The sequence below is a fragment of the Tursiops truncatus genome, chromosome 13 (genome assembly GCF_011762595.2).
Source record: "Tursiops truncatus isolate mTurTru1 chromosome 13, mTurTru1.mat.Y, whole genome shotgun sequence".
NCBI classification, from domain to species: Eukaryota; Metazoa; Chordata; class Mammalia; order Artiodactyla; family Delphinidae; genus Tursiops; species Tursiops truncatus.
The window spans coordinates 30,133,549-30,161,396 of NC_047046.1; the positions used below are offsets into that span (position 1 = coordinate 30,133,549).

The following is a 27,848-nucleotide window of genomic DNA, read 5'->3' on the forward strand; positions in this document are numbered from 1 at the left end:
CACTATGGAGAACAGTACGGAGGTTCCTTAAAAAACTAAAAACGGAACTACCATACGACCCAGCAATCTCACTACTGGGCATATACCCTGAGAAAACCGTAATTCAAAAAGAGTCATGTACCACAATGTTCATTGCAGCACTGTTTACAATAGCCAGGACATGGAAGCAACCTAAGTGTCCGTCGACAGATGAATGGATAAAGAAGATGTGGCACATATATACAATGGGATATTACTCAGCCATAAAAAAACGAAATTGAGTTATTTGTGGTGAGGTGGATGGACCTAAAGTCTGTCATACAGAGTGAAGTAAGTCAGAAAGAGAAAAACAAGTACCGTATGCTTACACATATATATGGAATCTAAAAGAAAATGGTCATGAGGAACCTAGGGGCAAGACGGGAATAAAGACGCTGACATACTAGAGGACACGGGGAGGGGGAAGGGTAAGCTGGGAAGAAGTGAGAGAGTGGCATGGACATATATACACTACCAAACACAAAATAGATAGTTAATGGGAAGCAGCCACATAGCACAGGGAGATCAGCTCGGTGCTTTGTGACCACCTAGAGGGGTGGGATAGGGTGGGTGGGAGGGAGGGAGACGCAAGAGGGAAGAGACATGGACACATATGTATATGTATAACTGATTCACTTTGTTATAAAGAAGAAACTAACCATTGTAAAGCAATTATACTCCAGTAAAGATGTTAAAAAAAAAAAAGAGAAGAGAGTATTAGGTCACAGCCTTGAATGAAAAAGTAACTTCTCTTTTAATTAATCCAATTCTGGGAAGATTGGCTATTGGAACCCCAAGGTCATACTTCTGGCCCTATTAACCATCCTGTGTTTAAAAACCTGATTTCAGGACTTACTAATAAGTATGAAATGCATACATAGCCATAGCAGTTCTGGCCTCAGAAGCTTAATGCAGTGGCGGGCGTCTTGGAGCTCATCCCAGCCTGGGCCCTTCCTCGAAGGCTGGGCGAGCTGGAAGTGCTCACTGCTCCCAGGACAGTCGGGTCCCTGCCGCACCATCAGTCAGTGGGGAATGTTCACAGAGCCAAACATTTTCCAATCTGGTGGTTTTTTATCAACTATTTCCAAGGTCAACTCGGTACATGTAATTTTTTTCCCCCTCATTTGACATGATAAATGTTGCCATCCACTGTGTTTAACTGTAAGAATGTTCAGTATGACACCAAGCGAGGCCTGGGAAATTCTGTTACTTGCTAAGTTATCCTTGGGAAAGAAGTCAGGCCACGTTTCCCACTCTGCTTATCACCTTGGGAGGCTCTCTTGGGAGTTTCTGAGAAAGTGCAGCTCTGCGGGGCACCTCCCTTGAGACACATGCTCGGTTCTTGCATCCAGGCTGCCTGGCTGGTACCCACTCCGCAACAGGGCGGACAAACCTCCTCCCCGGGAACGTGCACTCCCGGCGAGCCAGCTGTCGTTGCGGTGGAGCTCATTAATCTTGTGTCCTCGGACGGACGGCTGGCCGTCCGCGTGCACTTGACTGCCATGGGCAGACGGGTCCAGTAACGGCAGATCTGAATCTGCCATCTGGAAGCCGCCCTGTTAGCCCATCCACAGCCTCTGCCCCTGCCCCGCACCATGCAAAGTGGAGACTCACTGGTCCATTCCAAGCAGAAGAGCTGAGAAGTGAATGTTGGAAGGAGGCGGCAGCAAAGAGAGAGGATGTTAAAATACACTGAACAGGAGGTTCCAGCTGAGTGACTTTCCATAATTTTCCATCTCACGGGAAGATTTTCCATGACTGTTGTTTGGGAAACCAGATGTGTTACATTGTTTCCCCCCCTCCCTTCCAAAGCACTTGGATGCACGCGTGGGAAACACCCAACAGGCGCCCTCAGAGGCAGTGGGTTTGTGGCTAAATGGCAATTGAGGAATACTATGTGAATTAATCACAGATACTTCATAGGACTGAGTGACAACATCGCTTTTAAAAATGATAAAACTGGTAGATTTTAGAGGATGTTTCTGCAAAGTAGCATTTTATTTTCTAACTGGATCTTTGCCGGAAAACACATTCCATGAGCTAAAAATCTCCCCATGGACACTGGCCGAATGACAAACTTCCTAATAACGGTAATTAAAAATTCATCTGAAAGTATAACCTCTTTCTTGAGTCATATTATTCTGGGAAAAATGAAGGGTGGATGAGTATGTGTAGAAAGCAGGTCTTCAGTTGTGAAAATCTGAGTTGTACACGGAGAGAAAGCAGTAGGCGAAAGGCACACCCCCCCAGGCCTGAGCTCAGACGTCGCCACTTTCCTCCTCTGGATCAGAGCCTAGGTTCTGCTGCCATTCCTCTCCCCCTTGATGCCCTGAGGCTCTGGGCAGAGGGAGGGGCCGCAGCTGTGGAGCCCGGTGTGTGCTCAGGGAGCACCCAAACGCCTGTGGCGGAGCAGCTGCAGCTGTGTCCGGGGCCACCCCGCCCTGCGCCTCCCCCCAGAGCCAGGCTCTGCTTGCCGGACCCTCAAAGAAGCAGCACAGGGTCAGGAGGGACTCAGGCCACGATGCCCAGGAGCAAGAAAGCCTTAGTCTCATAGGACCTCAGCACTCCAAACCCGCTACGGCTGCCGTTTTGTAGAAAAGTGCAAAAACTCTGGGGGCCGTAGTATCTTTCGGCTTATTCAGCAGGGCCTGTGGGCCTGTCTGCTTATACAAATGAATGGGGCGTTTGGCAGCACTAATAATTAAGGTTCTACACTGAAATCCCACCTCTCTACACACGCTTTAATTTTTTTTCCAAGTGTCGTCAAATATTTTTATTTGGGACATTATGTTTCATGTGGCTTAAAAAGATCCTAAAACACTTTATACATGTTTGGGGATTAAAAAAACCAAACTTGTTGTGTCTTTCCTCCTGTGCGTTACGGTGCCAGTTCAGTGATGGTGCCGATGCCCACTCAGCAGACGCCAGCAAAGCCCTAAGTTCCTTTTCTGGCCATGGTCATGGTACTTCCTCCTTGGAAGAACGGTCAACCTTTATAAGGCACAGGCTACTCCATCCCATACTGTTTTTCCTTCCTGCTGAGGTACATTCGCTGGCCTTGAGGGGACATAATCCATGTGACCTTATCATGTCCTTATTTATGTCAATAAGCCAAATAAACAAGACCTTTCTGCCCTGGGAACAATAGCACGTGAACTGATGACAGACAGACTAGGGGTCTCCTCTCCCCGGCGTGGGCACCCACCTGCCTGTGGAGCTGTCCCCCGTCTGTGGGCTGCAGCCGTGATCCGTGGTCACCGATCTGCACACCAAACTGTGGAGGATGCTCCCCCAGGGAAAAGCCACAGCCTGGACCGTCGTCATCTGGGTCTGGACCGTCCACCTTCGCATCCTCCTGAACGCCAGGCTCCCCAAGCCTGTGGAAGGTCTCTGGAAGCTCGCTCTGAAACGGCAGGAGGGGATGATCACAGCTCCACCCGAATCCTTTTGCCCTGAAGCCTGATTTTTAGTGTTTGAGGATAATTACCCACTACAGGGGTTATCATGTCTTTGCTTCTCAGCCCTTTCCCCTAACAGGCTCATTCTGGCCATGGCACTCATTGGCTACTTTCTCCATTTAAATTTCATAGAGTGGGTGCCCAGGTTTATTAGAAGAGATTAGAAATATTACTATTTATAAATTATTACTGCTCACAGTTAACAGTTTTATAAATGAGAAGAAGAGGAACTCTAAAGTACTGATCAACAGAAAACTTTACAACTATTACTAGGTTCTGCTTAACGGTGGTTTTCTAGGTCATGGCTATTTGGAAGCAGGTTGAATTCATTTTTGAAGACATGCTTCACCCTGAGGCAAGAGCATCACTGTATCTTCCCATTCATAGGGTGTCCTAAAATTGCATACACTGTTTGTGAGAGTAGGAGGCAGAGGAAAGGTGTTTAGGGGCTAAAAGGAACCAACAGTCACAGAGCCCTGAAAGCAGCCGACAAGGTAGCCAGGGGCACGGATGTCCAGAGCAAATGGACACCAGCGGCTCCAGCCCTGGGTTCACCAGAGAGCAAGGCCAAGGAGGAGGCTGCAGAGCTGGAGGTCACTCCGCCTTAATCAATAAAAATCAGAAAGCAAATAACTCAGTTCTGGTTCTGTTGTGAATCTGTGAATTGCGGCATAAGAAGGAAGCGTATACAGATTTCAGAGGTGGCAAGAAAGTACCCCCTGGAGCTCAGAGAGACCGTATGAAACTGCACTGGCAGAATGGGCTCTGGCATTTAGGACCAAAAACTGAAATGGAAAGGAGAGAGAACAAGTTAGAACTAGGTTTTACAAACCATCACTGTGGAATGAACCGATAAGGACATTCCACAAAGCTCTCGGTGGTAACTAATGAATTCATCTATCAGCAACAAAAGACACGGCAGCAACACTTGTCTGCAAGATGATGTTACAGACCAGCATGCTCTTAAAATGAGGTCAAAGGGCAGCACGGACAACCCACTGCATTTCCACTGCCTGGACTGGACGTGACAAAATACTCTGAAACAGCAGAACATGACTGTACGTGTCGGGGGAGGGGGGACAGCAGGGCCTGGCTGGGGGTGGGAGCAAGAGCAAAACAGATGCAAAGGAAAGGAACTCCCCCGGCAGAGGTACCTCCGTGAAATCCTCTGCGTCCTCCTCCGCCTGCTTCCCTTGCCGCCAGTGTTTCAGCAGCCACCTGAGTTTGACGTAGAAAAGGAAGATGTTCTGCTTCAGGGAGCACAGCTCCCGCTGCATCAAGTACTTCTCGTCACTCCAGGTCTGCTCCTGCAGCGAGTTCTGCAGGGCCAGGCTGTGCACCTCCAGCTCCCGCCGCCGCAGGGCACACAGGTGCCCCTCCTCCACCTTGAACGGAAGAAAAGAGACGGTGTCACGGGTACCTGTCCCGTCCTGGCACCCAAACTGAGGGTCTCTGCAAACTGCCATCCAATCCGTGTCATTCTGCACGTGGGACGTGAAACGCAGAAGCTCCCCCACGTTCAGTAAACTCCTTGAGAGGTTCGCTATTTACAAAACCTTGAGCGTTTTCTGATTCAGAAGCAAGTGCTCTTTCAAGGGGACGTGTCAAGATCAGTTTTCATCATGGAGTCTCTCATGGTGTTTTTAGATGTTTCTAAACTCCGTCAGGAGAACTGTCTCTTGGAGAGAGGGCTCACAGCTGACTTATATGCAGACCCCGTTTGCCTTCCACACAGGGGCTGGTACCCAAGGCAGATTGCAGTTGTCGAGGCCGAGCAAGGGGGAATCCTTCCCCTTGACTTCCTGGGCCCTGTGGTCCCCACAGCCCCTGACAGAAAGAGGACAAGCTAGTACTAGACTGCACACAGGGCGAGCGCACAGGAAAGACCGACAAGCTACTTCCACGCTTGAGACCTCACCTTCCTACCAGGTATGGGCGACACTCAGGGAAACAAAAGCATTGCTGGGAAAGAAACGTTTTCCATCACGATGTTAGTTGCTGCCTTTTCCACATGGGTATAGACACTCTTCCAAGCGGGAAACAACTGTTACGTGTCAATAATGACTAAGCAAAAGGGTGCGAATAAAATCTTAACTTACAGATAAGGGCACAGGAATAACATCCCTAGTAGCTAAAGTGATACCTGGGATGAAAGCTTTCTGTTGCACAGACCAAAGAGAGGGTTAGAGCGCCAGCCTTATCGTTATCCTAACCTAATACCCCCTCTTGTGCCAAAAGCCAATGGGTGGGTTTGGCTTTGTTTCCCTGAAGAACTTGATGGGTGCTCAGAAGCCATGGGACCATGGGAGCATGACTGTGGCTGCCTGAGGTCGACACAGGTCTGACTGACGTGCTAAAGGCCGGTGACCAGCGAGGCCGCTCTGTGAGGCCCTGGGCTATGCGATCACTTGCATGGCCACTGTCGTGATACCAGACCGAGTTTGCACTTGAAGCTGGGATAACATAAAGCACTGGCGATTTCATTCACGCTCTCAGCAGCCCTGAGTCCCACCACCGGCTCGCTCCCCTGTGGATGCAGGACAGGACGGAGTGACGAAGCGTCAGCGCAGTTGCTGGAAATCCAGTGTCTGCAATTTATTTCTGTGTTATCTTAGGCTATCGACTGACCCTGGTAAAGTTTCAGCTGCCGAGTGCCGCTAACTCATGCTGTGCAGCGCCCAGTGCATGGCGGGTGCCCCAGAGGGGCCCCAGGATTGGCCGCTGGGGGCGCAGCCCGGGGAAGGGGCTGTTCTCTTGGTCTTTTCATCCCTAACCTCCTGGAAACGACCCTTCCTGACTCGCTGGCTCTGACCTCTCCTCCAGGACCCCACACACTTCCCAAGTCGCAGAGTTCTGGTCCTCTACCCTCGGGGAGGTGAGGGGACCCCTTCCATTCCCCTCTGAACAAGCCTAGATCCCATCTCTCCACCTCCAACTGAGGACTGGGAGACTCTCCACACCCACCCCTTTATCCTGAATCCAAGTACTAGAAACACCTGGGACCCTGCCATTCTGCTAACGGCGTCTCCAGGGATAAATTCACTCAAGCATGATTTCTGGTGCAATGCAAAAGAGTTAAATTACGTAGGAATTTACCCTTTACAGAAGGAACATTATTTCGTATTACCTAATAATACATGAAACTTGACCTATAAATGTAACTTTTAAAAAGGGGTGCACGTCTAGTGGTAAAGGAGGGTACCCGGCTCGGCTCTGCGTGGCAAGGTGCAGAAGGGGCTCCCTTAATCAGTTCTTTGACCCATTTAGATAAGCACGACCACAGCAACACGGGGCTTTGGTGTAATGCACATTCCTTGCCAAAATAAGTTCTTGGATACACAGGTACCCTATTTTGCATAGGACATGCATTTAAAATACCACAGTGCCATTTCAAGATCAACTGGTTTTTGGTTTTCAAGATACAGATCTCTCTCAAGAATACAGAAAGCAGCAGCCACGGCAATTCCGAGCCTGGGTGTCTGTTTACGACTCAAGTAGATCCGGGGTGGCAGGAACTGCATGGTCCTCAGAGGCCTGTGGGCAGTGAAGTCCGTCTCCTAGGAACTCTAGGGAAGGACTGAGTGGATGAGGGATCAGGGGCCAGAAACAGGTTACTCTAAAACAGCTGAAAGAGCTGATAAGGCCAGGGGCCAGAAACAGGTTACTCTAAAACAGCTGAAAGAGCTGATAAGGCCACAGCTCAGTTAACGGCAGCTTTCTGAAAACAATGGGTGAATTGTTGATGTTTCTCTCAGAAAATTAACCTAATACTGACAAAACATACCAATCTGCAGGACAGTGAAAGTTATGGACACGCTTTTATGTCCGGCGTTTAGGGCCCTTACTTTGCTTTGCTGGTCTGGCTACAGGAAAGTTTAGATGTTAGGAAGACCTTCCCGAGACCACAATGTCAGCATGGAAGTGCATGCTTTCGAGCAGGCAGGGAGATAGTGATCTTTATGAGATCCCCAGGGGGCAGCTTGAAGGGATGTCCCTTCCACAGGCCCTCCAGCGCCAGCCCAGGCTGCCCAGCCTGTGCGGGAGACAGAGTCCTTATAAAACACCTCTTGTTCGTTCTCTCTCCCTCTCCCTCTCTCTCTCTCTCTGTCTCTGTCTCTCTCTCTGTCTCTCTCTCTCTCTCTCGTCTCTCTCTCGAGGGGCCCTGCAGACAGAGAAGGTGGTGCTGAGCCGTGGTCCGTATTTACCTGCCGGATGGTGTCTGTAAATCTCTCTGCCGTCTGGCCACCTGCACAAGCTGACCCTGCAGCTCCTTTATCGATACACTCTGTTCAGGTAAAACGGGGGAGCCCCTGAGCTGATTGGTGGGACAAAGGAAGGGGTTTAGTGGCAGCAAGAACTCGGTCTGAGCTGAAGACACAGGACAAACGTGCACAAGGCAGGACGCACATGGAGTGACATGGCACGCGTGGGCGCGGCGGCAGAGGAGTGACTCTCGGCAGCTCCCCCAGTGCCTCACCTGGGCTCCGCCTGCCCTGCATCTCTCACCCCAGCAGACGGGTGGGCAAGCGGTACCCATCACTTGAGCTTCGGCCACCACGGTAAGACAAACCAGGCCGAGAGGAGGCAGCCCCCATAGCAGCTTCGAGATGGCTTTTTAAATGCTGGTGGCGCCTGAGCTGGCAGTCCTGATGGTCAAGCATGACCCCCTCACACACGGCCTCGTAGATTCACTGCCCAAGTTCACGTGTGCCTCTCAGTTGCATAGTTAATGAGTTCGTACACTTTCCTGTTAGAGTTTTCCCTGCCCCATGGGAGGCCTGTCTTTCCTCCTCACATTCCCACCCAGGATGCTCTGGGTAACCGGCCTGGGGCTCCTTCGCCAAACAGACACACACGGTGCCTTGGAGGAGCTACATAAGATCTGCTTGCTACATTTTAGGTTAAAATACTTGAAGGAATCTTTAACATAATTGTTATTAGTAAAATCCATCTTTTATGTGCAAATGGCAATGAAAGAGGCCGAGCTTCTCCTTTTGAAATGTTTTTCAGAGATGGAAACGGTGTCATTGAAAATCTCAGTCATCATTAAAATTGAGGCGTGCCGTGCTACTCACTGGTTTCTGCTGCGTGAAGATAGGTGATTTATAAAGCTGGGGATTAGAGTGGTCTGTTGCAAGAAAAACAGTTGTCACTTCGCTAGTTCATTCTGATTACATTTAACTCATCTGTTGTTTCTCACCGAGGGTACCGCTGTTCTCCTCTGATATAAGCTGGTGTTGCCTGGATCGTCATGAGTGAAGATCACATCCCAAGAGTAGGAAATGCAGACAATAAAAGAGCAGAGCACTTGCCCTAGCACAGGGTTGACTACAAGAGAATTTACAGAAAGAAGGATGGAGACCGAATATCAGAGACCCTGGCAACTCACCACTTTGAGATAAAATGTTTGAAAGCTAAAGATTTAAGGTCATCCTCTTTTCAAGAGACTCAAGAACTACTGAGAACGTGAATGCCTCTATACTTTGCTGGTTACTAGATATTATTACTGCAGCCTTTTATATCTACTAGGCAGAGTCTGGGGTTCTCTCTGAAGAGGGGTATTTCTCTACATATCGAATTTACCCCAATGACTAATTTCTCATTTCTAAAAGTTCTATTCTTTTTTAATATGTGGGCTCTTTTACAGTACAACTTACTTTTTTGTCCTGTTTGCTGGCCCTTGGTCAATCTGAGAGCACTTCTTTTACAGTCTCTATCTGCTAATTTTAGGACGTGGAGGTCTCAGAGTGGCTCCAGCTGCTGCTGCGCTAGCGCCGTGGGCGCATCTGCGGTGGTGGGGCGTTAGCTAGCATCTCGAGTGTGGCCTGGGCTGAGGATGTGTCCGCAGATGGTCTTGAATTTGCAGAAGCCAGCAGCTGAACAGAAATTCTCCTTTCCTCGGGGGTTCTGCAGCTCCAGGTGACATCAGCTTAGAGCCTGGTCCTGGTGAGGCCGCTGTCCTGACGGGTACCTGGGGAGGCTCCACGCTGCTGGGCAAGCTGTCCTATTGCCCCCCCCCAACCCCCGTCATGGACAGACGCTTCTTCAGCCTTTCATTAAAGGGCAGTTTGCAGGGGTGGTCCTGGTTCATTTCTCTCCCTGTCCATTTTCAATTCTGAAGTCAATTCCAACCCTTGAAGATTTTCCCAACTTTCTTGGGAATAGAGCTCTATATTTAAAAGGACAGTAGATATTTTATGCAGCACTTTCTATCTACTGAGTGCCTATAGCTTTCGGCTCTATGCTGGGGACAAAGCAGTAAGTAAGCGGCCCCCGACCCCTGCCCTCCTGGGGCTTCCCTCCTGCCCCTCTAGGAGTTTGGCACAGGAGTGCTTCCAGGTCAGCTGGTTGCTCTTCGGCCGGCTTTACTTTTTTCTTCCTTTTGGCCATGCCGCACGGCTTGCAGGATCTTAGTTCTCCAACCAAGGATTGAACTTCGGCCCTCAGCAATGAAAGCGCCAAGTCGTAACCACTGGACCACCAGGGAATTCCTCCAGCTTTACTTTTTCTTTTTTTTTAAATAAATTTATTTATTTATTTACTTTTGGCTGCGTTGGGTCTTCGTTGCTGCGCGCGGGCTTTCTCTAGTTGCGGTGAGCGGGGGCTACTCTTCGTTGCGGTGTGCGGGCTTCTCATTGCGGTGGTTTCTCTTGTTGCGGAGCACGGGCTCTAGGCGTGCAGGCTTCAGTGGTTGTGACATGCGGGCTCAGTAGTTGTGGCGCACGGGCTTAGTTGCTCCGCGACATGTGGGGTCTTCCCAGACCAGGGCTCGAACCCATGTCCCCTGCACTGGCAGGCAGATTCTTAACCACTGCGCCACCAGGGAAGTCCCAGATTTACTTTTGAGTTACATGCTACTCTGTACATTTAAAATATGAAAAGCCTCCGTATTTTAACACATTTGGTACCAGCCCAAAGCTCTGAATTATTAGATGTTAAAACGAGCACTGAAATCAAGCTGATCTTTTAAGAAAAGCAGACCTATTAATTTAGTTTCTACATATTACACTATTTCGTTTGGTTGTCATCTTAATAATTATATAAACTTTTTATTTTGAACAAATATACAGGCTTCTTCAAGTGTCGTTCGATTAAAAATGTGTTCCTCTGTTTGAACCTCACCTTTGAAGGGTCACAGAAAAGGACCCTTGAAGTCCTATGAGGATGTTCATCTGGGACATTTGATTCACCTACAGCGGCTCCCATGTCATCTGTGGAGGCTGGTCAACGACAGAAACTTCTAGATCCTCCTCATCTACGACACATTTTACTCTTTTCTGGTCTATTTTTGCTAACGGAACATTAAACTCTATGGACAACTAATTGCTCCTTGTCAGGGTGCCATTACTCCATTGTTACAAAAGCCAAAATACAAACAGGCTGTGGCAGAAATTTCCATCCAGGGCCACACAACCGCCACATTCACAGCATTTTCACGCAACACAGAGATCTCCTCCAGAAAACACGTACTTCCCCCTTCATCGCCAAGTTCCCGAAGGTTAGATTCTGAAACCATCCTCCGCCCACTCACCTGAGATTCTGATTAAGACATCGAACGCACTGACCTCGTCCCGTGCAGACCGTTTACGCGAATGGACACCCTCCTCAGTGGCCCCCAGGCTGTGGGCTCGCGTTCGTCTCGACACCACAGCCACCTCCCTGTGTTATTGCTGGGAAGCCCGCAGCCCACACCTGCCCCTACGTGGCGTGTCCCACGCCCATTTACACTGCTAATTTCCTGGCCATCTTCAGAGATAGTGGCTTATAAGTTACTTTCCACACTTAAGGAGACAACTTCACTATCTCGATATACCAAACACAAACAAAAAAGCTTTTCATTGTAGCCACTTACTTATTACACACTGGCAACACTACTTTCTAACTAGGACTCTGTTCCGCCTGCATCCCTGTGACCTCATCTCCCGTGACTTCCATTTTGTTCTGGCCGGTTTTGCTACCCCTTCTTCCCAAAGTGGTTTATCGGGTCAACACCTGCGCACACATACTTGGCATAAACCCCACGTCGTTTTATCGAGGCTGGTATGTCACAGCTGAGGCCGAAGGGATAGCTCGTTGATTAAAGGACAAGAGGAGGGGCTCAGGAGAAGATCTCTGAGATTTCTGACCCAGAAACTCAATCCTCTGGGCACAGGCTCGGTGTCATTTATGTGTGTAATCTGACCAGTGCCCGTGCTCGGCTACTCCTCATTCAGAACTATTTTTAAGGCACCCCACACATTCCAAACCACATACTCCGTACCCTGCTCTCCTTAACAAATGGGAATCTCTCAGCAGATTTGCCGGGAGCCACAGGGAGCAAAGTCAGGGAAGAATCCAGTGCCACGTGAGAATCTCGCTGATATCTACCGAGACGAACGGGCAACAGCAGTAGTGGTCCTTCTGAAGTCTGGTTGCTTTGTTCTCCTCTGAGCAGCTAACTTCTGTGTGGTTGCATTAGTAGGTTAGTGGGTGTTAGCAGGTTGTGACTCCGGCTCTCTCTGGCTGTGACAGTTCTGAGGCTGGGTAGATACACCTTCCCCTCCCCTGAGCTTATCGTGTGCAGTCAGAGGGGCAGACCTCTCACTTCACAGATCTGTTATCTGCTAACACAGTACCCTGGAAGAAGGTAGTTTCTTTCTTTTTCACCCTGTTGTTGTTACCGCTGCTACTGGTACTGCTAGTACTAGTAGTAGTTAAGTCTGGGCGTTTAGCCAAACACCCAAATCTTGTCAAATAAGCACTTAACTTCTTTCCCCTTTCCCCAGACTTGAAAATCCATAAGGCAAGAAACATAGAAAGCACTTCACAGATGGAACTTGAGAAATTGGGACTGAGAAATTTTCTGAACTTCAGCTTAAGTTCAGAAAGTTGTTTCTTCTTTTAAGCCACTGATCCTGGGGCTCCTATCAGTCCCTCCACCACCCACTCCGAGGAGCTAAGGGCCAGGAGCTGAAGGAAATTCACACGTGTACAGGAGTAGTTGGCTATGCAGACAAACCAGGGTCATTTCAAGGACAACGGAAGAGGTAGTAAAGAAAACTGCTAACAAGGGGGAAGGATGGATTCAGAGTTTGGGATTAGCAGATGCAAACTACTACATATAGAATGGATAAACAAGGTCCTACTGTATAGCAAGGGGAACTATATTCAATATCCTGCGATAAACCATAATGGAGAAGACTATGAAAAAGAACATATATAACTGAATCACTTTGCTGTACAGCAGAAATGACACCCATGCCATGTGACGTGTGTCTTTAACCCAGAGCAGCTTCTCTGGCTGGGCCTCCCTGCTACCTGACGGAAGCTTTGTGCACTGTTTCCATTAGAGCCTCACAGGAAAGCAACTGTTGGCAATGAATTCGGTTACATTTTCATTAAAAGGTTTTAAGAGTTCTGCTCCCTAGAACTGTCCACTGTACAATTCTTTAATCCAAAGTAATATTCGAAGACCAAACTGAGCAGTCTGTCGGGGCGATGTCCACCCCAGGGATGCAGCAGCTCCACTGAGTCCAGACCCTACAAGCGATCTCCACGCGGCTCTTCTTATAAAAGGGAAAACTATGGAGCCATCAGAGGGGTCCTAGAATACGTTTCATCTTTTAGAAAGTATTTTAATATACAATGTGTTTGCATCCATAATTGAGTTTTCTCTTCTGTGTGAAATGCCTTGATGAATAAAAAATGAGAACAAAGGATGTTTAACTCCTGAGTAATTCTATTTCCCCTTCTAGAAAACGATGCTCCTGGACCTTGCCTTTCACTTTGAGTTTTTTTACTTCCTCATTAAAATGTATAAAATTAAAGGAAACCAGACAGATGCTTAAAAGAAGAAACATTCCACGGCAAGATAGCTGGCCACACAATTAGTCCCCCGGGGGATCTGCATTTGGAAACACCACCCCCACGGAGACAGAGCTCGGTATGGAGGTGTCCAGGCCCAGTGGGGACCAGTCCCTGTTGTACAGGCAGCACTCCTCACAGGAGGGGTCGGGGTGGGGAGAGGACTGACCAGGCCCGAGGAAACGGTTCTGGACCCAGTTCCACCACCACCGGCTGGGGGGTGGGGAGAATTTGCTGACACTGCATCACACTCTTTCTTCTCATCTGCACAATGAGGGGATTCGTCTGAAGTTCCCTTCTGAGCTACACTGTTCAGTGACCCTAAGTCACATGGCAACAGCTAACTCTGCTAATTGACCTATTACGAAGGTTTAGTTTTCCCACAGCATTGTTTGATTCAACGAAGCATTTCCCTCTGTCCAAAACCACTGCCAGTTTCTGAAGCTCTGCAAAGCACACGTGTCTGGGCAAGCGAGGAGCATGCTCATCACTCCTGCAGGATCCAGCAGGGCCTGGGGGGCGAGGAGCCCTCTGACACTCACCAGAGTGAACCGGACATGGTTACATGGGACATGCCCTGAACGGTGTATCAGAGGGAAGAGGACTCCAGGGACAGGACCAGGGAGCAGCCCGTGGAAAACGAGGAAGGGCCACGGTGGGCAGAGAAAAACGGGCGTCGACACCCCACCTCTGGCCATGGGTTTTGGTGCCAGTACCCTGTGTGCAGGACAGGGCGCAGACGGGCCGGTCGTGGCCTTATGTGTCCTATCATTTGACGTACTCTGATTGACTAGTTTTTGCTCATTTTTACTGTATATTTATAGTTATAAAATAAAATTTATAGTTATAAAATCATACAGGAAAAAAAAGAAAATCGGTACCAGCCACAGGAGCCGCAACACTCCTCGTCCTCTCCTCTGCCTTTTGGGAACTGCTATGATGCCTCAGAGCTGAATGGCAACATCCCCGCTGGACTGATGAATGAAGACCCTTCATCCCGACCTTTTCTAATGCAGAACATACGGCTCTAACCCTGCAGTAACCTGCCTCAATGGGCAGTACCAGAGCCAGACACTCACTCCTCGGGGCCACCTGTCCTTCTGTACTGGGTTGAATTACTTGCAGGGAAGAGCATTCACCAAGAGGACAACTGCTGCATACAATGGAGTATTTGTGGTGGCTCCAAGCTTTGTGGACATGGGTTGCTATGACAACGGACTGCTGAAGAGCCGCCGGGTCAGGAGAGCATCCCTGATTCTGCCCTACAACTGGAGCACCGGCATGGAAAACGTGGGGCGGGCCCACAAGACGCAGGAGGGACATGCTTCGTTTTCAGTCCTGCTTTCCTTACTGCCTGACAAGAAGCCACAGAGCACTCACCAGTCAGTCTCATATGCTTTGCCAGAGGACCCAGCAGAACCAGTGCCCCTGCCCTCACCCTGTATGGACCCCTCAGTTCAGTTGCATGCAATGGATCCTGATTCAGTTAAGTCTCCCCTGGTTCCACATCGCCCCCCCTCCCCGTTCCGTAGGGGCCTCGGACCCAGGTAGGAACCCTCACACCATACACAGCAAAGGAAGGGAAGGAGGGGAGGGGGCGTGGCCGCTGGGACCCACCCCTGCTGACCTCCAGGTTGAAGCAGCTCTGGGCTCCGGGCCGGCAGCTCCCCGCGTCCCCGTCGGCTCGACGGTGCAGCTCCCGTGTGGCTCGGAGGTGCAGGGGCCCCCGCTCCTCCCCTCGCTCCTGCCCGGGCTGCCACTCCAGCTGATCTCTCAGTTTGGACTGTTAGGTGCACGGGAGGGATTTGTTTTTTGTTTTTGTTTTAAAATTTTAAACAAAACACAAAGGACAAGAGGGCAGGGTGAGGTGGGTGGGGAAGGTAGACAGATGGCTGGAGAACTACGGGATGAGGAAAAGCATGACCAGAGTAACCAACGTAAACACAGCGGCCTCAGAGAGAAAAGAGAACAGAGCCAAGATGAAGCTGAGCAAAATGGCGGGCTGAGAGATTGAAAAGCAAACAGAGAAAGAGGGAGAAGGCGGCAGCACGCTGGTTATGAGGCGCATGCGATGGGGACGCATGAGTCAGACTCGCCCGCAAGCGCACTACCCACGAAGGATACGGAAACAAGGCTCCTGCTGCTTCCTCTCTGCGGTCGCGCGGCGAAAGCCACAGTCCAGGGCGACGCACGCGAGAGCAGTCCTGGGGCTACTCCACTCGCCGCCCGCTGCTCCGGGGGTTCTCTGCCACGCTCCTCGCCCGGCTGGGCTGTGTCGCAGAGGGAGCGGGTGGGCTGGCTGCCTACGGCCTTCAGGGCTGGACTGTCCCTGGGGCAGTGAACCCAGGCAGGGACGCACGCGCTCCCGGGAAGTCCGCTAATTATCCTGACCATGAAGTGCGTTTGTACTGCGTCTTAAACTCCTCTTTGCTTCTTCGTTGGGATGGCTGGTCGTTCGGGACGCCAAAACAAAAAAGAAGGGACAGACTGCGACGATCCTAGCGCTGCCAGCAGGATTAGCCTTGTGTCAAGAGGGAGGAGCTCTTAGCTAAGAGCAGCGGCGGTGCAGTTAAAAATAAGAGGAAAAGGGAGAAAGAAACAAGGCGACAAAAGAGAGCTAAACCAAATCAAACCAAACTGGGGGGGGGGGGTGTAAAGAAAAAAAGGAGAAACCCAACCAATAGAAAGGTTTTGGTTGGAACTTGAGGCTTTAGTACAATGCAGGTTTGCGATCATAACCAAGCAGCCGTGAGCAGGATGAGCTGCAGTGCGGCAAGGCCAGCGAGGAGGAGGAGGAGGGAGCAGGGAGGCAGAGCCGGGAGCCCCCTTACCTGCAGGCCCGGGCCCAGCTCCTTCCCCAGGTTCCCGACGGGGGAGTCCCGGGACACGGAGGTCACAGAGGACAGGAAGCTGGAAGACTCGGTGAGGTGGGGCAGAGGGGACAGGCCCTCCCCCAGCCGCTCCACCTGCTCCAGGAAGGCCTGGAGCTCCTTCCTGAAGGCCTTCATCCTCGCATTGAGGGTCCCCAGCAGCTGGGGCTCCTCCTTGGCGCCCTGGAGGCCAGCTCCCGACAAGGCCCCACCGCCCTGCAGCGGCATGTCCGTGAAGCCGTCGGTGTCGGTGATGATGCGCTCCACGGTCCGCTCCAGCCGCTCGGCCTCCTGCCTGATGTTCGCCAGGCGCTCCGAGCCCTCCCGAGCGCGGAGCAGCTCTGCCGGGCACTCACCAGCCTCCGACGGCTTCCCGCCGCCGAAGCCCGACGTCTTCTCGAAGGTCTCCTCCGAGTCGCTCTCGCCGCCGATGGGGCCCTCCCGCCGGGGCTGCAGCGCGCGGCCGTCCTCCCCGTCGCTCTCTTTCTTGCCCGCGTCGCTGTCAGCGTCGCTGTCGCGGGGACTTGGGGCGCGCGGGCCCGGGGGCGCGACCGGGTCACAGCGTGGGGCGCCCAACAGCAGCGCCTGGTTCTCATGCTGCAGCGTCAGCACCTTCCCGCTCAGCTCCCTGATCTGCAGCCGCGCCGCTTGGAGCTCCTCCTGCAGGGGCGCTCCGCCGCTCGCGCCCCCCGCCGGCCACGCGGGCTCCGGCCGCGGCTCGAACTTGAACTTGCTCAGCTCGTGGGTCAACTGTCGGTTGTGGTCCTCGATCTCGGAGATGGACCTCCGCAGCAGCTCCGCCTCCTCCTCCACGAACTGCAGGTGCCGGCGCAGCTCTGCGGAGGACTCCAGGGAGTCCCCGAAGGGCGAGGTCGGAACGCCGGGCAGGGGCTCCCGGCCCGCGGCGTCGCGCTCGTGCTGGCCCCGCAGGTCCTCCATCTCCGCCTTGAGGCCCCGGTTCTCCACCTCCAGCTCCACGATCTTCCGGCCCAAGATGCTGGCTTCCTCCTCCACCAGCTTCAGCCGCAGCTTCAGCTCGGCCTCCCGAGTGCTGGGCGGCCCGCCGGCCTCCCCCGTGGGGAGCGGGCTGTCCACGTCCCCGTAGAGGGCCTTGTACCTCTGCAGCTCCTGTTCCAGCCCGTCCTTCTCCCGCCCCAGCCTGGCCATCTTCCTGAGCATCAGCGAGCCCTCCTCTTTGGCAAACTGGAGCTGGCACCTCAGGTCGGCGCTGTCATCCTGCCAGGAGAGAACAGCCCAGAGGACGGTTATTTGAAAACACCCAGTGTTCCTGTTTGTGACGATTTCCCTCGCACCTCGCCCCCGACACACGCACACACAAAACACCGATCTTCCCATCAGTGCGTGGAGTCGCTCATTAGAGGGACCACGACAGAGCCAGGGTGAGCCCGGGGTCTTCATGGGGGCACCGGGGACTGCTGGTGGTGGCTTTGTCACAGAACAAAGGAAACCAAACAGTTTGGAAAAACGTGCACATGAAAACCATCACCCAGGAGATGAGTGAATGAGATGAAACCCAGCCCCATCAGCAACGTGGCGACCCCCCCCCCCCGGCTCCGTTACTTTGTGGGTCCACCCTGACAAGTGAAAGACCCCAGGCCCCTTGCTCAGCCTGGGGCAGGTAGACAGGCCTCTGTGGCCACTTCCACCTGTTGCCACTTACCTCCTACCTCATCAGAGGGGTGGGCCAGCACCTCACAGGTATTAACAGGATGGGGAGGCCAGGTGACCCCAAATCAGAGCCCGGCTTTGCTGGAACCTGAGACACGGCAACCCAACTCTCCTCCTCCCCTGCCTCCCCTCCCCCAACGAATCACAGGGATGGCACGAGGACAAATCATGAGATGATGGGCATGAGGGTGCTTTGGAAGCCTAGGTGCACAGTAAGTACCAAGCTCTGACGGTTAGTATGAAATGGTTACTGCAAACCTAAGCCCGGGTGACTCGCACCCTCCTCTCCCCACGCGAACTTGACTTTGGTTACGTTCTGCGCCTTTAGTAGCTGTAACACAGCACGAAATTAAACTCAGAAACCCAAGGCCAGGTGTTAAGTGGTTTAAAACCTGAGAAGTGGTGGTCATCGGGATCCCAGAGGATTCTGGAGGGTCACCGGAGCAGGCTCGCGGCTACTAAAAGCCCACACTGCTCGGCTGAGGTCAAGAAGGCAGTTTCTGGAGCAACTGGAAAGTGGCCTCTGCCTGCGCAGCGCAGGTCTCAACGCCCTGAAGCTGCGTGAACTCTTCATATTCAGTGGCTGGCAACAGTGACCGATTTCACGAATCATTCCTCTGGGATTGTCTACCAAGTTTCAAAAGGCTGTCATGGGGGCAAAGGCTTAGGCAAAGGCTCCCCCTGCCACGCAAACTCAGTGATGCGCTGAGTGGCGGTCACACTCCATCAACCCAGGGGAGGGAGAGTCGTCATCTCCACGTCAAGTCAGCCCCCCCGGGGGAGGATGACTCTTGCAGATCACTTGTGTGCAAACAGGCCCGCAGGGCTGACGCAGCCTCATCCTCAGAGAACATGGCTCATTCTCTGCCCTGTTCTTGTCGCTCGCTTACCATTGGGCAGAAAGACATAGAAACGCCTCCCCGGGTGCCCACACCTTTCCTCCTCCTTCCACCCCTAGACCCTTCCTGCCCGAGCCACAAACCCATAGAAGGAAAGAAAAGCAGAGTGACAGGTAAGATTCAAAGAAAAATCACAGGCCAGCTGTGAGCCAGAACCACACGGAAAGCAGCCCTGGTGCTGCCCGCACACCCTCTGAGGGACTATCTCTCACGCCACCTCTTGGCAGAGGGCCTACCGGTCCTGCTCCTTCTGTCCACGGCACCAGGGGCTGAGCGCAGAGCCCTGGGGAACCAGCCCCTTTTGTCCAAAGCAGAGCCCTCAATCAAGGTCGTTGTGAAGGTCAAAAGGAACAGCATATAGCTGACTAGTTTGTATGTAGCCCATCTCCACACTCGAGCACGCTGAAGCCAACCTTCTGCTTTGTCTGAAACTCAATTAATTTGGGGAAAAGGAGCCAGTAATTCTGGTTTTTTTGTTGTTTTTTTTTTTTTCCTGTTCGCACATCAGGAGAGTTATATATAAATGTCACTGGGAGGAGAGCATGGTCTTCATGATCTAAGAACTTATCACATTAAGGATCTGGGTTGTTTTTGGTCAGGCAGACATAACAAGGGTGTCTGTGACCTGCTCAATGGAGCAAGATGGGTTATCACTGCTGGGGTAATGATATATATATATTTTAAAGGGCCTACCTAGAATACGCGGGCTGTAAAAGACATACTATATTTAATCCTAAGGGGAAAAGCATACTTATTTGTTGATTCATTCACTCCTTCGGTAAATACTGAATACCTACTATGTACCAGAAATTGGCATGTTAAACAACCCAGTTTCTTAGAACTTTTGAGAGTAGATCAAAAGCATCTTTTCAATTTTTGGTAAACATAGATTTGTAGGAAATTTATTGTATCCAAATACACAGAGAGGTCTTTGTTGTCACAGGAAGGAATGGAGTTTGAATAAACTAAAATACATATTAATGGAGATAGATTGTCAATACTTTGTAAATGAATCAGTTTGGAGGTGACAAGTCTGGGATAGGAAGACCCTTAGCCCCATCATTAACTTGATAGCCAGTGTTTGTACTGTGTCCAAAATCACCTAAACGATCCTATCTCCCCGGAAGCACAGAAATTCAACTTCGTGCCTGGGGACAGACGTGGAGATCAGAGAGGAGAATGTTGCCAGCCACAAGGGAACTCCACCTCCAGCCCAGGACTCAAGCCTGGGCAGACCCAGGGATGGGCAGGGCCCCAGCCGTGACAAGTGTCCTGACCCTACTTCCCTGGAAACTCACAACTGGTGAGGCCTTGAGACGGTGGAGGCCAAGGGGCAGAGTCACCTGCACAGTTCAGGATGCTTTTGTCTCAAACCAAGATCAGAGGGTCTCAGGCCATCTCTCCTGAGGGTTTCCCCCAAAAGTTGAACTGAGAAATCGGGGTAGGCACACGAGAGGCACATGGAGACTGGGCCTTCCCCGAGGGTTCTGTACTTGGTTGTAAGTACTCATCTGCACCCCCCTCATACAGGTAAAAAAAAAACCCCAGAGAGCCCTCAAATTGCCTTGATTTCTAGAAACCTCACACCATCCGCCCCCACCCCCTCTCTGCCATTCCCCACAGTCTGATTATAAATTACAACCATCCTTCTCTGTCTCCTTGAACTTAAACCCAGGTCAGGTAAAGAAACAAGATTCTATGATAGGGCTTCCCTGGTGGCACAGTCGTTAAGAATCCACCTGCCAATGAAGAGGACACGGGTTCGAGCCCTGGTCCAAGAAGATCCCACATGCCGTGAAGCAACTAAGCCCGTGTGCCACAACTACTGAGCCTGGGCTCTAGAGCCCGCAAGCCACAACTACTGAAGCCCGTGCACCTAGAGCCCGTGCTCCACAAGAGAAGCCATCGCAATGAGAAGCCTGCTTGCCGCAACTAGAGAAAGCCCGCTTGCAGCAACGAAGACCAACACAGCCAAAAATAAAATAAATTTTTTTAAAAAAGATTCTATGATATACCCTAGTGAGCGTCCAATTCATAGATTACCTGAGGATTGGTCAAATATCCCCAAAGCCTTCCTGTTCCTTAAAGAAACTACCCACATACGAGAAATTCTAATAGAGGATTAAAGCATGCTTCATTTCTATGCAACACCCATGCATTACTGGGCCTGACTAAACCATGACTAATGCAGTTTTTGACGGAAAGGCCATCTCTGAAGCCAAGGGAGTGTGTGGCTTTAACAAAGGGATCAGACTTCCTCACTCAGTGGAGGCGGCTGGAGCAGTGTTTTGGGGGCTGGGTGTGTGGGGAGCTGGGCTCAGCCTATTCTGGGGCGGGAAGCCAAGTCCTTCTAATAAGATGGGGAATCACAGCCTCAGCTAAAGCAGCATGGGCTGGATACCCATCTTATCTTGTAACTGAAGACTTTCTAAAACTCAGCCAAGACTCCAGGGGAGGGGTCTAGGCTGATCTCAGGCTCTGGTTTCAGGAGATGGTCCGATAGCTCCAGGAATGCAGCGTGAAAGCAGGTCCAGTAACCTTCCCACGTGACACACCTGGTGCAGGCAGAGAAGGCAAGCAGGGCATGGAGGGGAGGACACACACAGGGCCACCGCCGCCACCACCAGCGGAAAGGCCTTGACAAGCGACAGAAATATATCGCTACGGGTATATATTCTTTGGCTTGCAAGTCTGCCGTCTGGCCAGCCCCCCAGCGCTGACTGCGCGTGCGCCTACCTTGCGCCGGGGCGCCAGTTTCCTCTGAGTTCTGGCTGCGGACCTGCAGTTCCCAAGGCGCTCCGTTCCACCGCTCTGCCAGACAGAAACTCCTTGCTCAACGATCCCGCAGGCTGGGCACTTAACCTGCTCCCGAGCCCGGGTCTCCCCTCCCCTGTCCCCAGCCTGACTGACCCTCGGGTGAGTACACTGCACGCTGTCCATCCCGCGATGGGTAGAGGCGACCCTTTTAAAGAGAAGCTCTTCCCTGGTCAGGAGCCAGTACGTTGAAACAGACTCAAAGCCCAAGGGGGTTGAAGCTCCCAGTAGTGGGGACGACAGATTTTAATGTCGCCCTTCTTAGCGGATTCCAAAGGGAGATTTGGGGAGCAGAGACGTGGAGAACAGTTAACCTCTGGCACTCCTCCAGCTCACGCAGCCAGGCCCTCCGTGAAGGCTGCTCTGGGGATGGGGGACTTTGGAGAGGGGAGAAAGCAAAGGGAATCAGGTGTGGGATTCACAGGGAGGCCGGCCCCGGGCCTCGGAGCTCGTAGTTTCCTGGACTTACTGCATTTCTCTAATTAGTCCTCGCTCTGAGAGCTCAGGAAGCTGACACCCCAATGATGCCTTGTTCTCGCCAACACCTAATACTAGCAGCAGTTTTTTTTTTTTTTAAAAGAAGGAATCCAGCAAAGCGAGTGTTCAGAAAAGCTAAGGAAGTTCTGAAGGCCACGTGCCATGTGCACAGAAAGGGCCCCACTCTTACCACCTTAGAGAGAACACCTTGTTTTCAATTAGGACAATTTAAGACACCCTTCAGTTTGTGCATTAAAAAAAAAAAACCAACACTCAAAACAATGCTGTATGGATGACCCGACACAACGGCAGCTGTGCTCTTACTGCTTTACTGTGTGAATGTCTTCGAGGCCAGAACACCTGCCACCAGCTGTGAGCATATGAGAGCCCTGCCTGAACGGCACGCAATTATGCTGCTCAGGAAGCCGGTTTGCTCTCCTCCTTCTTGAAGAAACCACCAGCTGATCGGTGCGAGAAACAAAAGAGCTGTTGGTTTGGGAAGACAGTTTTCACCCCACAGAGGCTTTGGATGAGTCCAGATGTTGGGGCAGCTCATGTTTCTCTGACGATATTGAAGGTGACACTAACACTTGAGAAAATTCAAAATGAGGAGACGTCGTAACATGAGAGCGGAACGCTGCTTACCTGAGTGAAGGCTTTCTTTTCTTTGTACATTTCCCGGCTGCCTCTTCTCTTCAGGGAACTCTGAAATAGATCCAGGTGACATTCTGTTACGGAGGAGGGGGGGTCACACGGGGGAGCCGGCACTAGGTGGCAGGTCCCCACTGGGAGGGGACACACACAGTGGACGGAGGCTCTTTTTGTCACTGGAATCAAGAAACAAACTAGAGTCAACAATATAAAGGCAGTCGGGGGAATTCCCTAGGGGTCCAGTGGTTAGGACTCCGAGCTTTCACTGCCGTGGCCTGGGTTCAATCCCTGGTCAGGGAACTAAGATCCCACAAGCCACGCGGCACAGCCAAAAAAGTATGTAAATATAAATATAAAAGAATACAATACAATACAATACAGTAAAGGGAGCTGGGTGAGCTCAGGGAGGCCTTCGCATCCTGAGAGGCTTTAAGTCCTGATTATTGGATTTGGGGTTTTCCCCAATCCTTCAGTTTCATGAAGCAGGGAGTCTTGGGTCATTGTGACTGTGGAGGGGAGACGGGAAAAGGAAAAGGGTAGGAAGTTTTGGGTAGAAGATATGTAATGTTTCTGGAGCTGCCTTACCTTCCGAATTATGTTTTGTTTGGGCTAATATCAAAATGAATTACCATCTCCTGAGTACCTGTGGTCAGCAGTGAGGTGAAAAGTGGTCAGAGGGAGAGACGGTGGCCCTTGTTTACGGAGAATCCAGGTTGCGACATTCTCCACGACCCCACGCCAATTCCTGATTAAACATACCTCTTACGTCTTAGCGAATTCATCATTTCTTCATGTGGGAAGCGGCCAGGCTGGGTCCCCGCCTAGTTTTACATGCGTTACAGCGCACCTTTGCCTGCTATGGGCAAGAAGTGTGTCTGAAGTAAATCAAAAGGCCAAGGGATGCCTGAGACAGGAGCACAGGGAGGCAAGGCAGTTCCCGCTCACGCCAAGTGCGGAGCCAGAAAGAACGGCTGGAAGGAGAGCCAGAAGCTCTGAAGGGAAGACAAAGGAACCTGAAACCCGAAAGGATGGGTGTCATCACAGCACAAGTTACAAGAAAGCAGTTTGGAAAGTTACGAGACTCCCCCCACGGCCAGCTTCACCTGAATGAGGGGGACCGGGGTCCCCTGGGAGCTGACCCAGAGAGGGGCAGTGCCCTCTCTGCTTTGTACCTTTGCTGCACCCCGCACACCGCCCAGCCTGGGAAGGAGGCTCTCCTGCAAGTCGCCTCCGTGACATCAGATCTCAACGTTAATTCACTCAGTTCTGTGTGCATTACAGTGTCTCGATGTCAGAAGGTTAGACCGTGCCATTTACTGGATGAATTTCAGGGTTAAGAAACAACTGAAATTCTAGCTGCCCCTGAGCCTCTCGGAGGCTGGAGGCCTGGGGAGAAAGGTAACTGAGATAAGGGATGAGAAAGTAGAGAGTCAGCACGGGGTGTGGGCGCCCCCCGGCCAGCCAAGGGGGGTGGAGGCTTGTCCCTAAAACCCCAGCTGCAGAAGTGGCTTTCTTTCCTTTAGCTTTTTCTGTAAAAGCAGGGTCAGACTACAAAGAGAATCACCATCTCCTCCAACAGGTGACGTTGAGCCTGTCTTAAGAAGAGCTTGAGTTTTTGTACCCATTGTAAGTAGGTTTTCCAAGATTCTTCACGCTGCAGTGAAGGAGTTTCTTTGATCTGAATGAGCCGAGTGAGATGAACGCTTCCGACTATAGAGAAGAGTTACGATAAAGCATCAGGGAGAGCGGCTGTTCCCGAGGCTTCAGCCTGAGGGGTTTAATTCTGGGACTGTGGTCGCAACCAGGGCCCACAGTGACTGCAGCAAGCCAGCCTTCTGCAAGCCGCCCTCCCGCATCACATCTTCCAAGAAACGGAAAACAGATTCTGCACTTGCCGAAAGAAAACTGTCTGGAAGCCAGAGGAAAGCTAGAAGTGGAGACAGAAGTTTCTGAAAATCTATGCAGAATCACAGTTGCTGCGTTTCGGTGCTGGAGGAAGGGGCGCTTTCTGGGGGAGCTCCCGCTGGAGGGGCCCGGGCACAGATTCCTCTGACCCGCCCGGGTGTCTTTTTCCCTTGCCCTGCCCTGAGCAGAACTGCCCAAGTCCTGTGATCCATCTAGCGAATCAGGGAACAGGCAGGAGTTTGTGGGACCCCCAACATAGATCTCAGCCACAGTGGCAACTACAACAAAAAACACTGCAAGGATTGAGATTAACCAGCAATTAAGAAAGCATAAAACTTTGCTGATGGACATAAATGAATGCTAGATGTTGTCTGATGGGAAGACCTATGTTACAAAGATGTCACGTTTTCCCCAAATAATTTTATAAGTCATTTTAACCAAACTCCTCTCTGTCTCCATATATACATAGTGCAACATATATACACACAAATAGCATGTGTGTGTGTGAGTATGTATACATACACACACAAATACTTTTTGTATATCTGTAAGGGAGATAAGAGGATGGAAGGACTTGACAGAAAGATTAAAAATTCAACTAGATCAGGGATAGGCCAGCTTTGGCCGTCAGCACCAATGAACCCACAGCCTATTCTGTGACTAAGTTATACTGGAGCACAGCCTCATCTATGGATCAGAAAAAACCAGATCTATACCATGTATTTTAAAAAATTCCAGATGATTTAAAAATCTAAATGTAGAAATCACACACACACAAAATCCCAGAAAGAAAGAGATGAATTTCTATTTGTTCTGGGGGCATGAACTTTATAAACACAAGAAACAAAAGCTGAAACATCCAAGGAAAAGATAGAGTGGATTTATAAGATTAAAATGTTTTTATATTATCAAAATAAACCACTTACAGTATTAAAAAGCAAATGATAAAATGGAAAAAAAGATTTTTCAAACACAAGACAGACAAAAGAATACTATTCGGCAGGCAATAAAACCATCTTAATAAGAAAATAAACAAATGGCCAACAACAAGGTATCGTCTCTCACTTCGAGATTTATGGACCAAAAGAAGCATGACATCCAGTGTTAGCAAGTATCCCCAGAGGCCGCCCCCCCCCCCCCGACCGATCCGCGAGTCAGGGGCCGGCGAGGGGTCCTATAGCACTTCCAGTGGGCAGCTCAGCCTGACAAGTGCATATATCGTCAGCCAGGAACCCCACCTCTGGGAGCGCACCCTAAGGAAAAACGCAGAGATCTGTGTGAAGATTTGAATGAATCAAGAGTGCTCGTGACAGTACCTTTTATAATAGTAAATGAATACCGTGTAGGTTGTTAAAATGAGGTTTTTGAAGGATACTTAAAGATGCCAGAAATATAATACATTAGAAGGAAGATGCAGATGACAAACACCATGTATTTTGTGACTTCACTTTATATCTAATAAGTTATAAGTATGCCTACGGGGAAGGGGGGTGGGATGAATTGGGAGATGGGGATCTACGTATATACACTACTGATACTATGTATAAAATAACTAATGAGAACCTACTGTACAGCACAGGGAACTCTACTCAATGCTCTGTGTTGACCTAAATGAGAAAGAAATCCAAAAAAGAGGGGATATATGTGTATGTAGAACTGATTCACTTTGCTGTACAGCAGAAACTAACAACACTGTAAAGCAACTCTACTCCAATAAAATTTTTTTAAAAGTATGCATATGCATTACATGTGTATGTGAGAAAAGTAAACTAGAGAAATGTATATCAGAATGTTAATAGCGATCCTCTTCGGATGATAGAATTATGAGTGAGTCAATAATTTTCTTTTTTGGGGCTTTTCAAAGTCTCCAAATTATCTACAGTGAACACTATTTCCTTTGCAATTAAAAAAACACAAAAAACAGGAAATTAGAATCCGTTTGTAAAGAGGTCAGAGAAAAGAGGCTATCGCTGATGTCCTACGTAGGGTTTCAGTAGCGCTTCATTAGAAGTTATCTGCCAACTTTTGGGTCTCTTTCCATAAGATGATATTGTTTTTATTAGTCTGGTCCTTGAGGTATGACTGGTACATATACGGTTGGTGAAAAAGACCAGGAAGCCCCCCGAGGATAGCAGGAACCGGCCAGGTACTCCACGGCACTGCAGGCAGGTGCCAAGCCGTCCTGAGCCCCCGGCCGGGGTGCAGGCCCCTCTGCGCTTGCGCCTCGAGTCTCGCCCAGGCAGGGATCTGTGCTCTGGGTGCACTGGCTGGGGACCCTGGGTACAGAAGGAGTTGTATGAGCATCATGGCCGGTTCACCCCTCTGGATGACTCAGATCCAGTGGAGTGTATCTACCAAGAAACAGTAAGGAAAGGGGTGAATGCTGACTATCAAATAAACACAACCCAGAAGGGCGGCTCCCCTGTGATTCGGTCCACTCTTCCGTTTTAGTCTGGCCAACTGCCAACAAATCAACTCTCAATTCCTACTGAGAAGGGAAAAAAATTGAGTTTGAATCCAAATTGAATCCATCTACGCTGATGCGTTTGCTGAGTACCGAACGTGATTAAATAAAACATGAAGTTAGGCAATTTGGACTTGAATGTCAATTCTTAACGCTTCCTACTTTAAGTGAGCCAGTTTCTTCCAAGCGATTTCAGAAAAACTAACAAGCTCTCAATTGCTACAACGTTTCAGAGACAGGCTTTGGGCTTAAAATTTAGATTGGGAGTAAAAGGAGGCAGATGGCCCGCACTTGCCACACCTAGAGAAGGCCCTCACACAGAAACGGAGACCCAACACAGCCAAAAATTAATTAATTTTTTAAAAAAGGAGGCAGATGAAATTTAGAATGCTGTAAATCATGAGTCAGTATGGGAAGAGTAGGGATGGAAGCAGAAGATTCCAGAATTCTTAGATTCTTATTATTTAGAAAGTTGTTTGGATATGGGGGGCTGGTTTGCAGCACACAGTTATACCATCAGAATAAGAAAATGAAGGTGCCTAGATCTTCTTCCTTTTAGGAGGACATTATCAGGGTTCATTTCTCCCACATTACAGTTCTCGTTATGTTAAGAGATGCGAAGGAAAGGGATTACCAGGTTCTCCTCCAGCCGGAAGCACGAGGTCCCGGCTGGCGGACGTTCCCTTCCCTTTCGTCTTCTCCACTGGCCCCTAAACATCTCCCAGGGAGACTGGTTCCCTTCACTCTGCTGAAGTCAGCT

At 50.4% G+C, this 27,848-nt stretch overlaps 1 protein-coding gene across 6 annotated transcripts in view; it reads right to left on the reverse strand.

The window, feature by feature from the left end:
- MTCL1 (microtubule crosslinking factor 1) overlaps positions 1-27,848 on the reverse strand; it is a 131,051-nt gene that overhangs the window by 29,497 nt on the left and 73,706 nt on the right. For 3 of the 6 annotated variants that reach the window (XR_012325320.1, XM_019920787.3, XM_033837573.2), the window contains exons 4-9: positions 22,714-22,773; positions 21,514-21,588; positions 16,151-17,425; positions 14,947-15,102; positions 4,631-4,861; positions 3,224-3,421 (exon numbers count right to left, since the gene is read on the reverse strand). Coding sequence is in view for 5 of the 6 variants with exons in the window: in XM_019920787.3 (XP_019776346.2) it covers positions 3,224-3,421; positions 4,631-4,861; positions 14,947-15,102; positions 16,151-17,425; positions 21,514-21,588; positions 22,714-22,773 (1,995 nt within the window). In the remaining variant the exon portion in view is untranslated. Of the gene's footprint in view, positions 1-3,223; positions 3,422-4,630; positions 4,862-5,750; positions 5,761-7,681; positions 7,792-14,946; positions 15,103-16,150; positions 17,426-21,513; positions 21,589-22,713; positions 22,774-27,848 lie in introns of all 6 variants that reach the window. The other 3 variants (XM_073790532.1, XM_019920786.3, XM_033837572.2) reach the window with 3 other exon arrangements.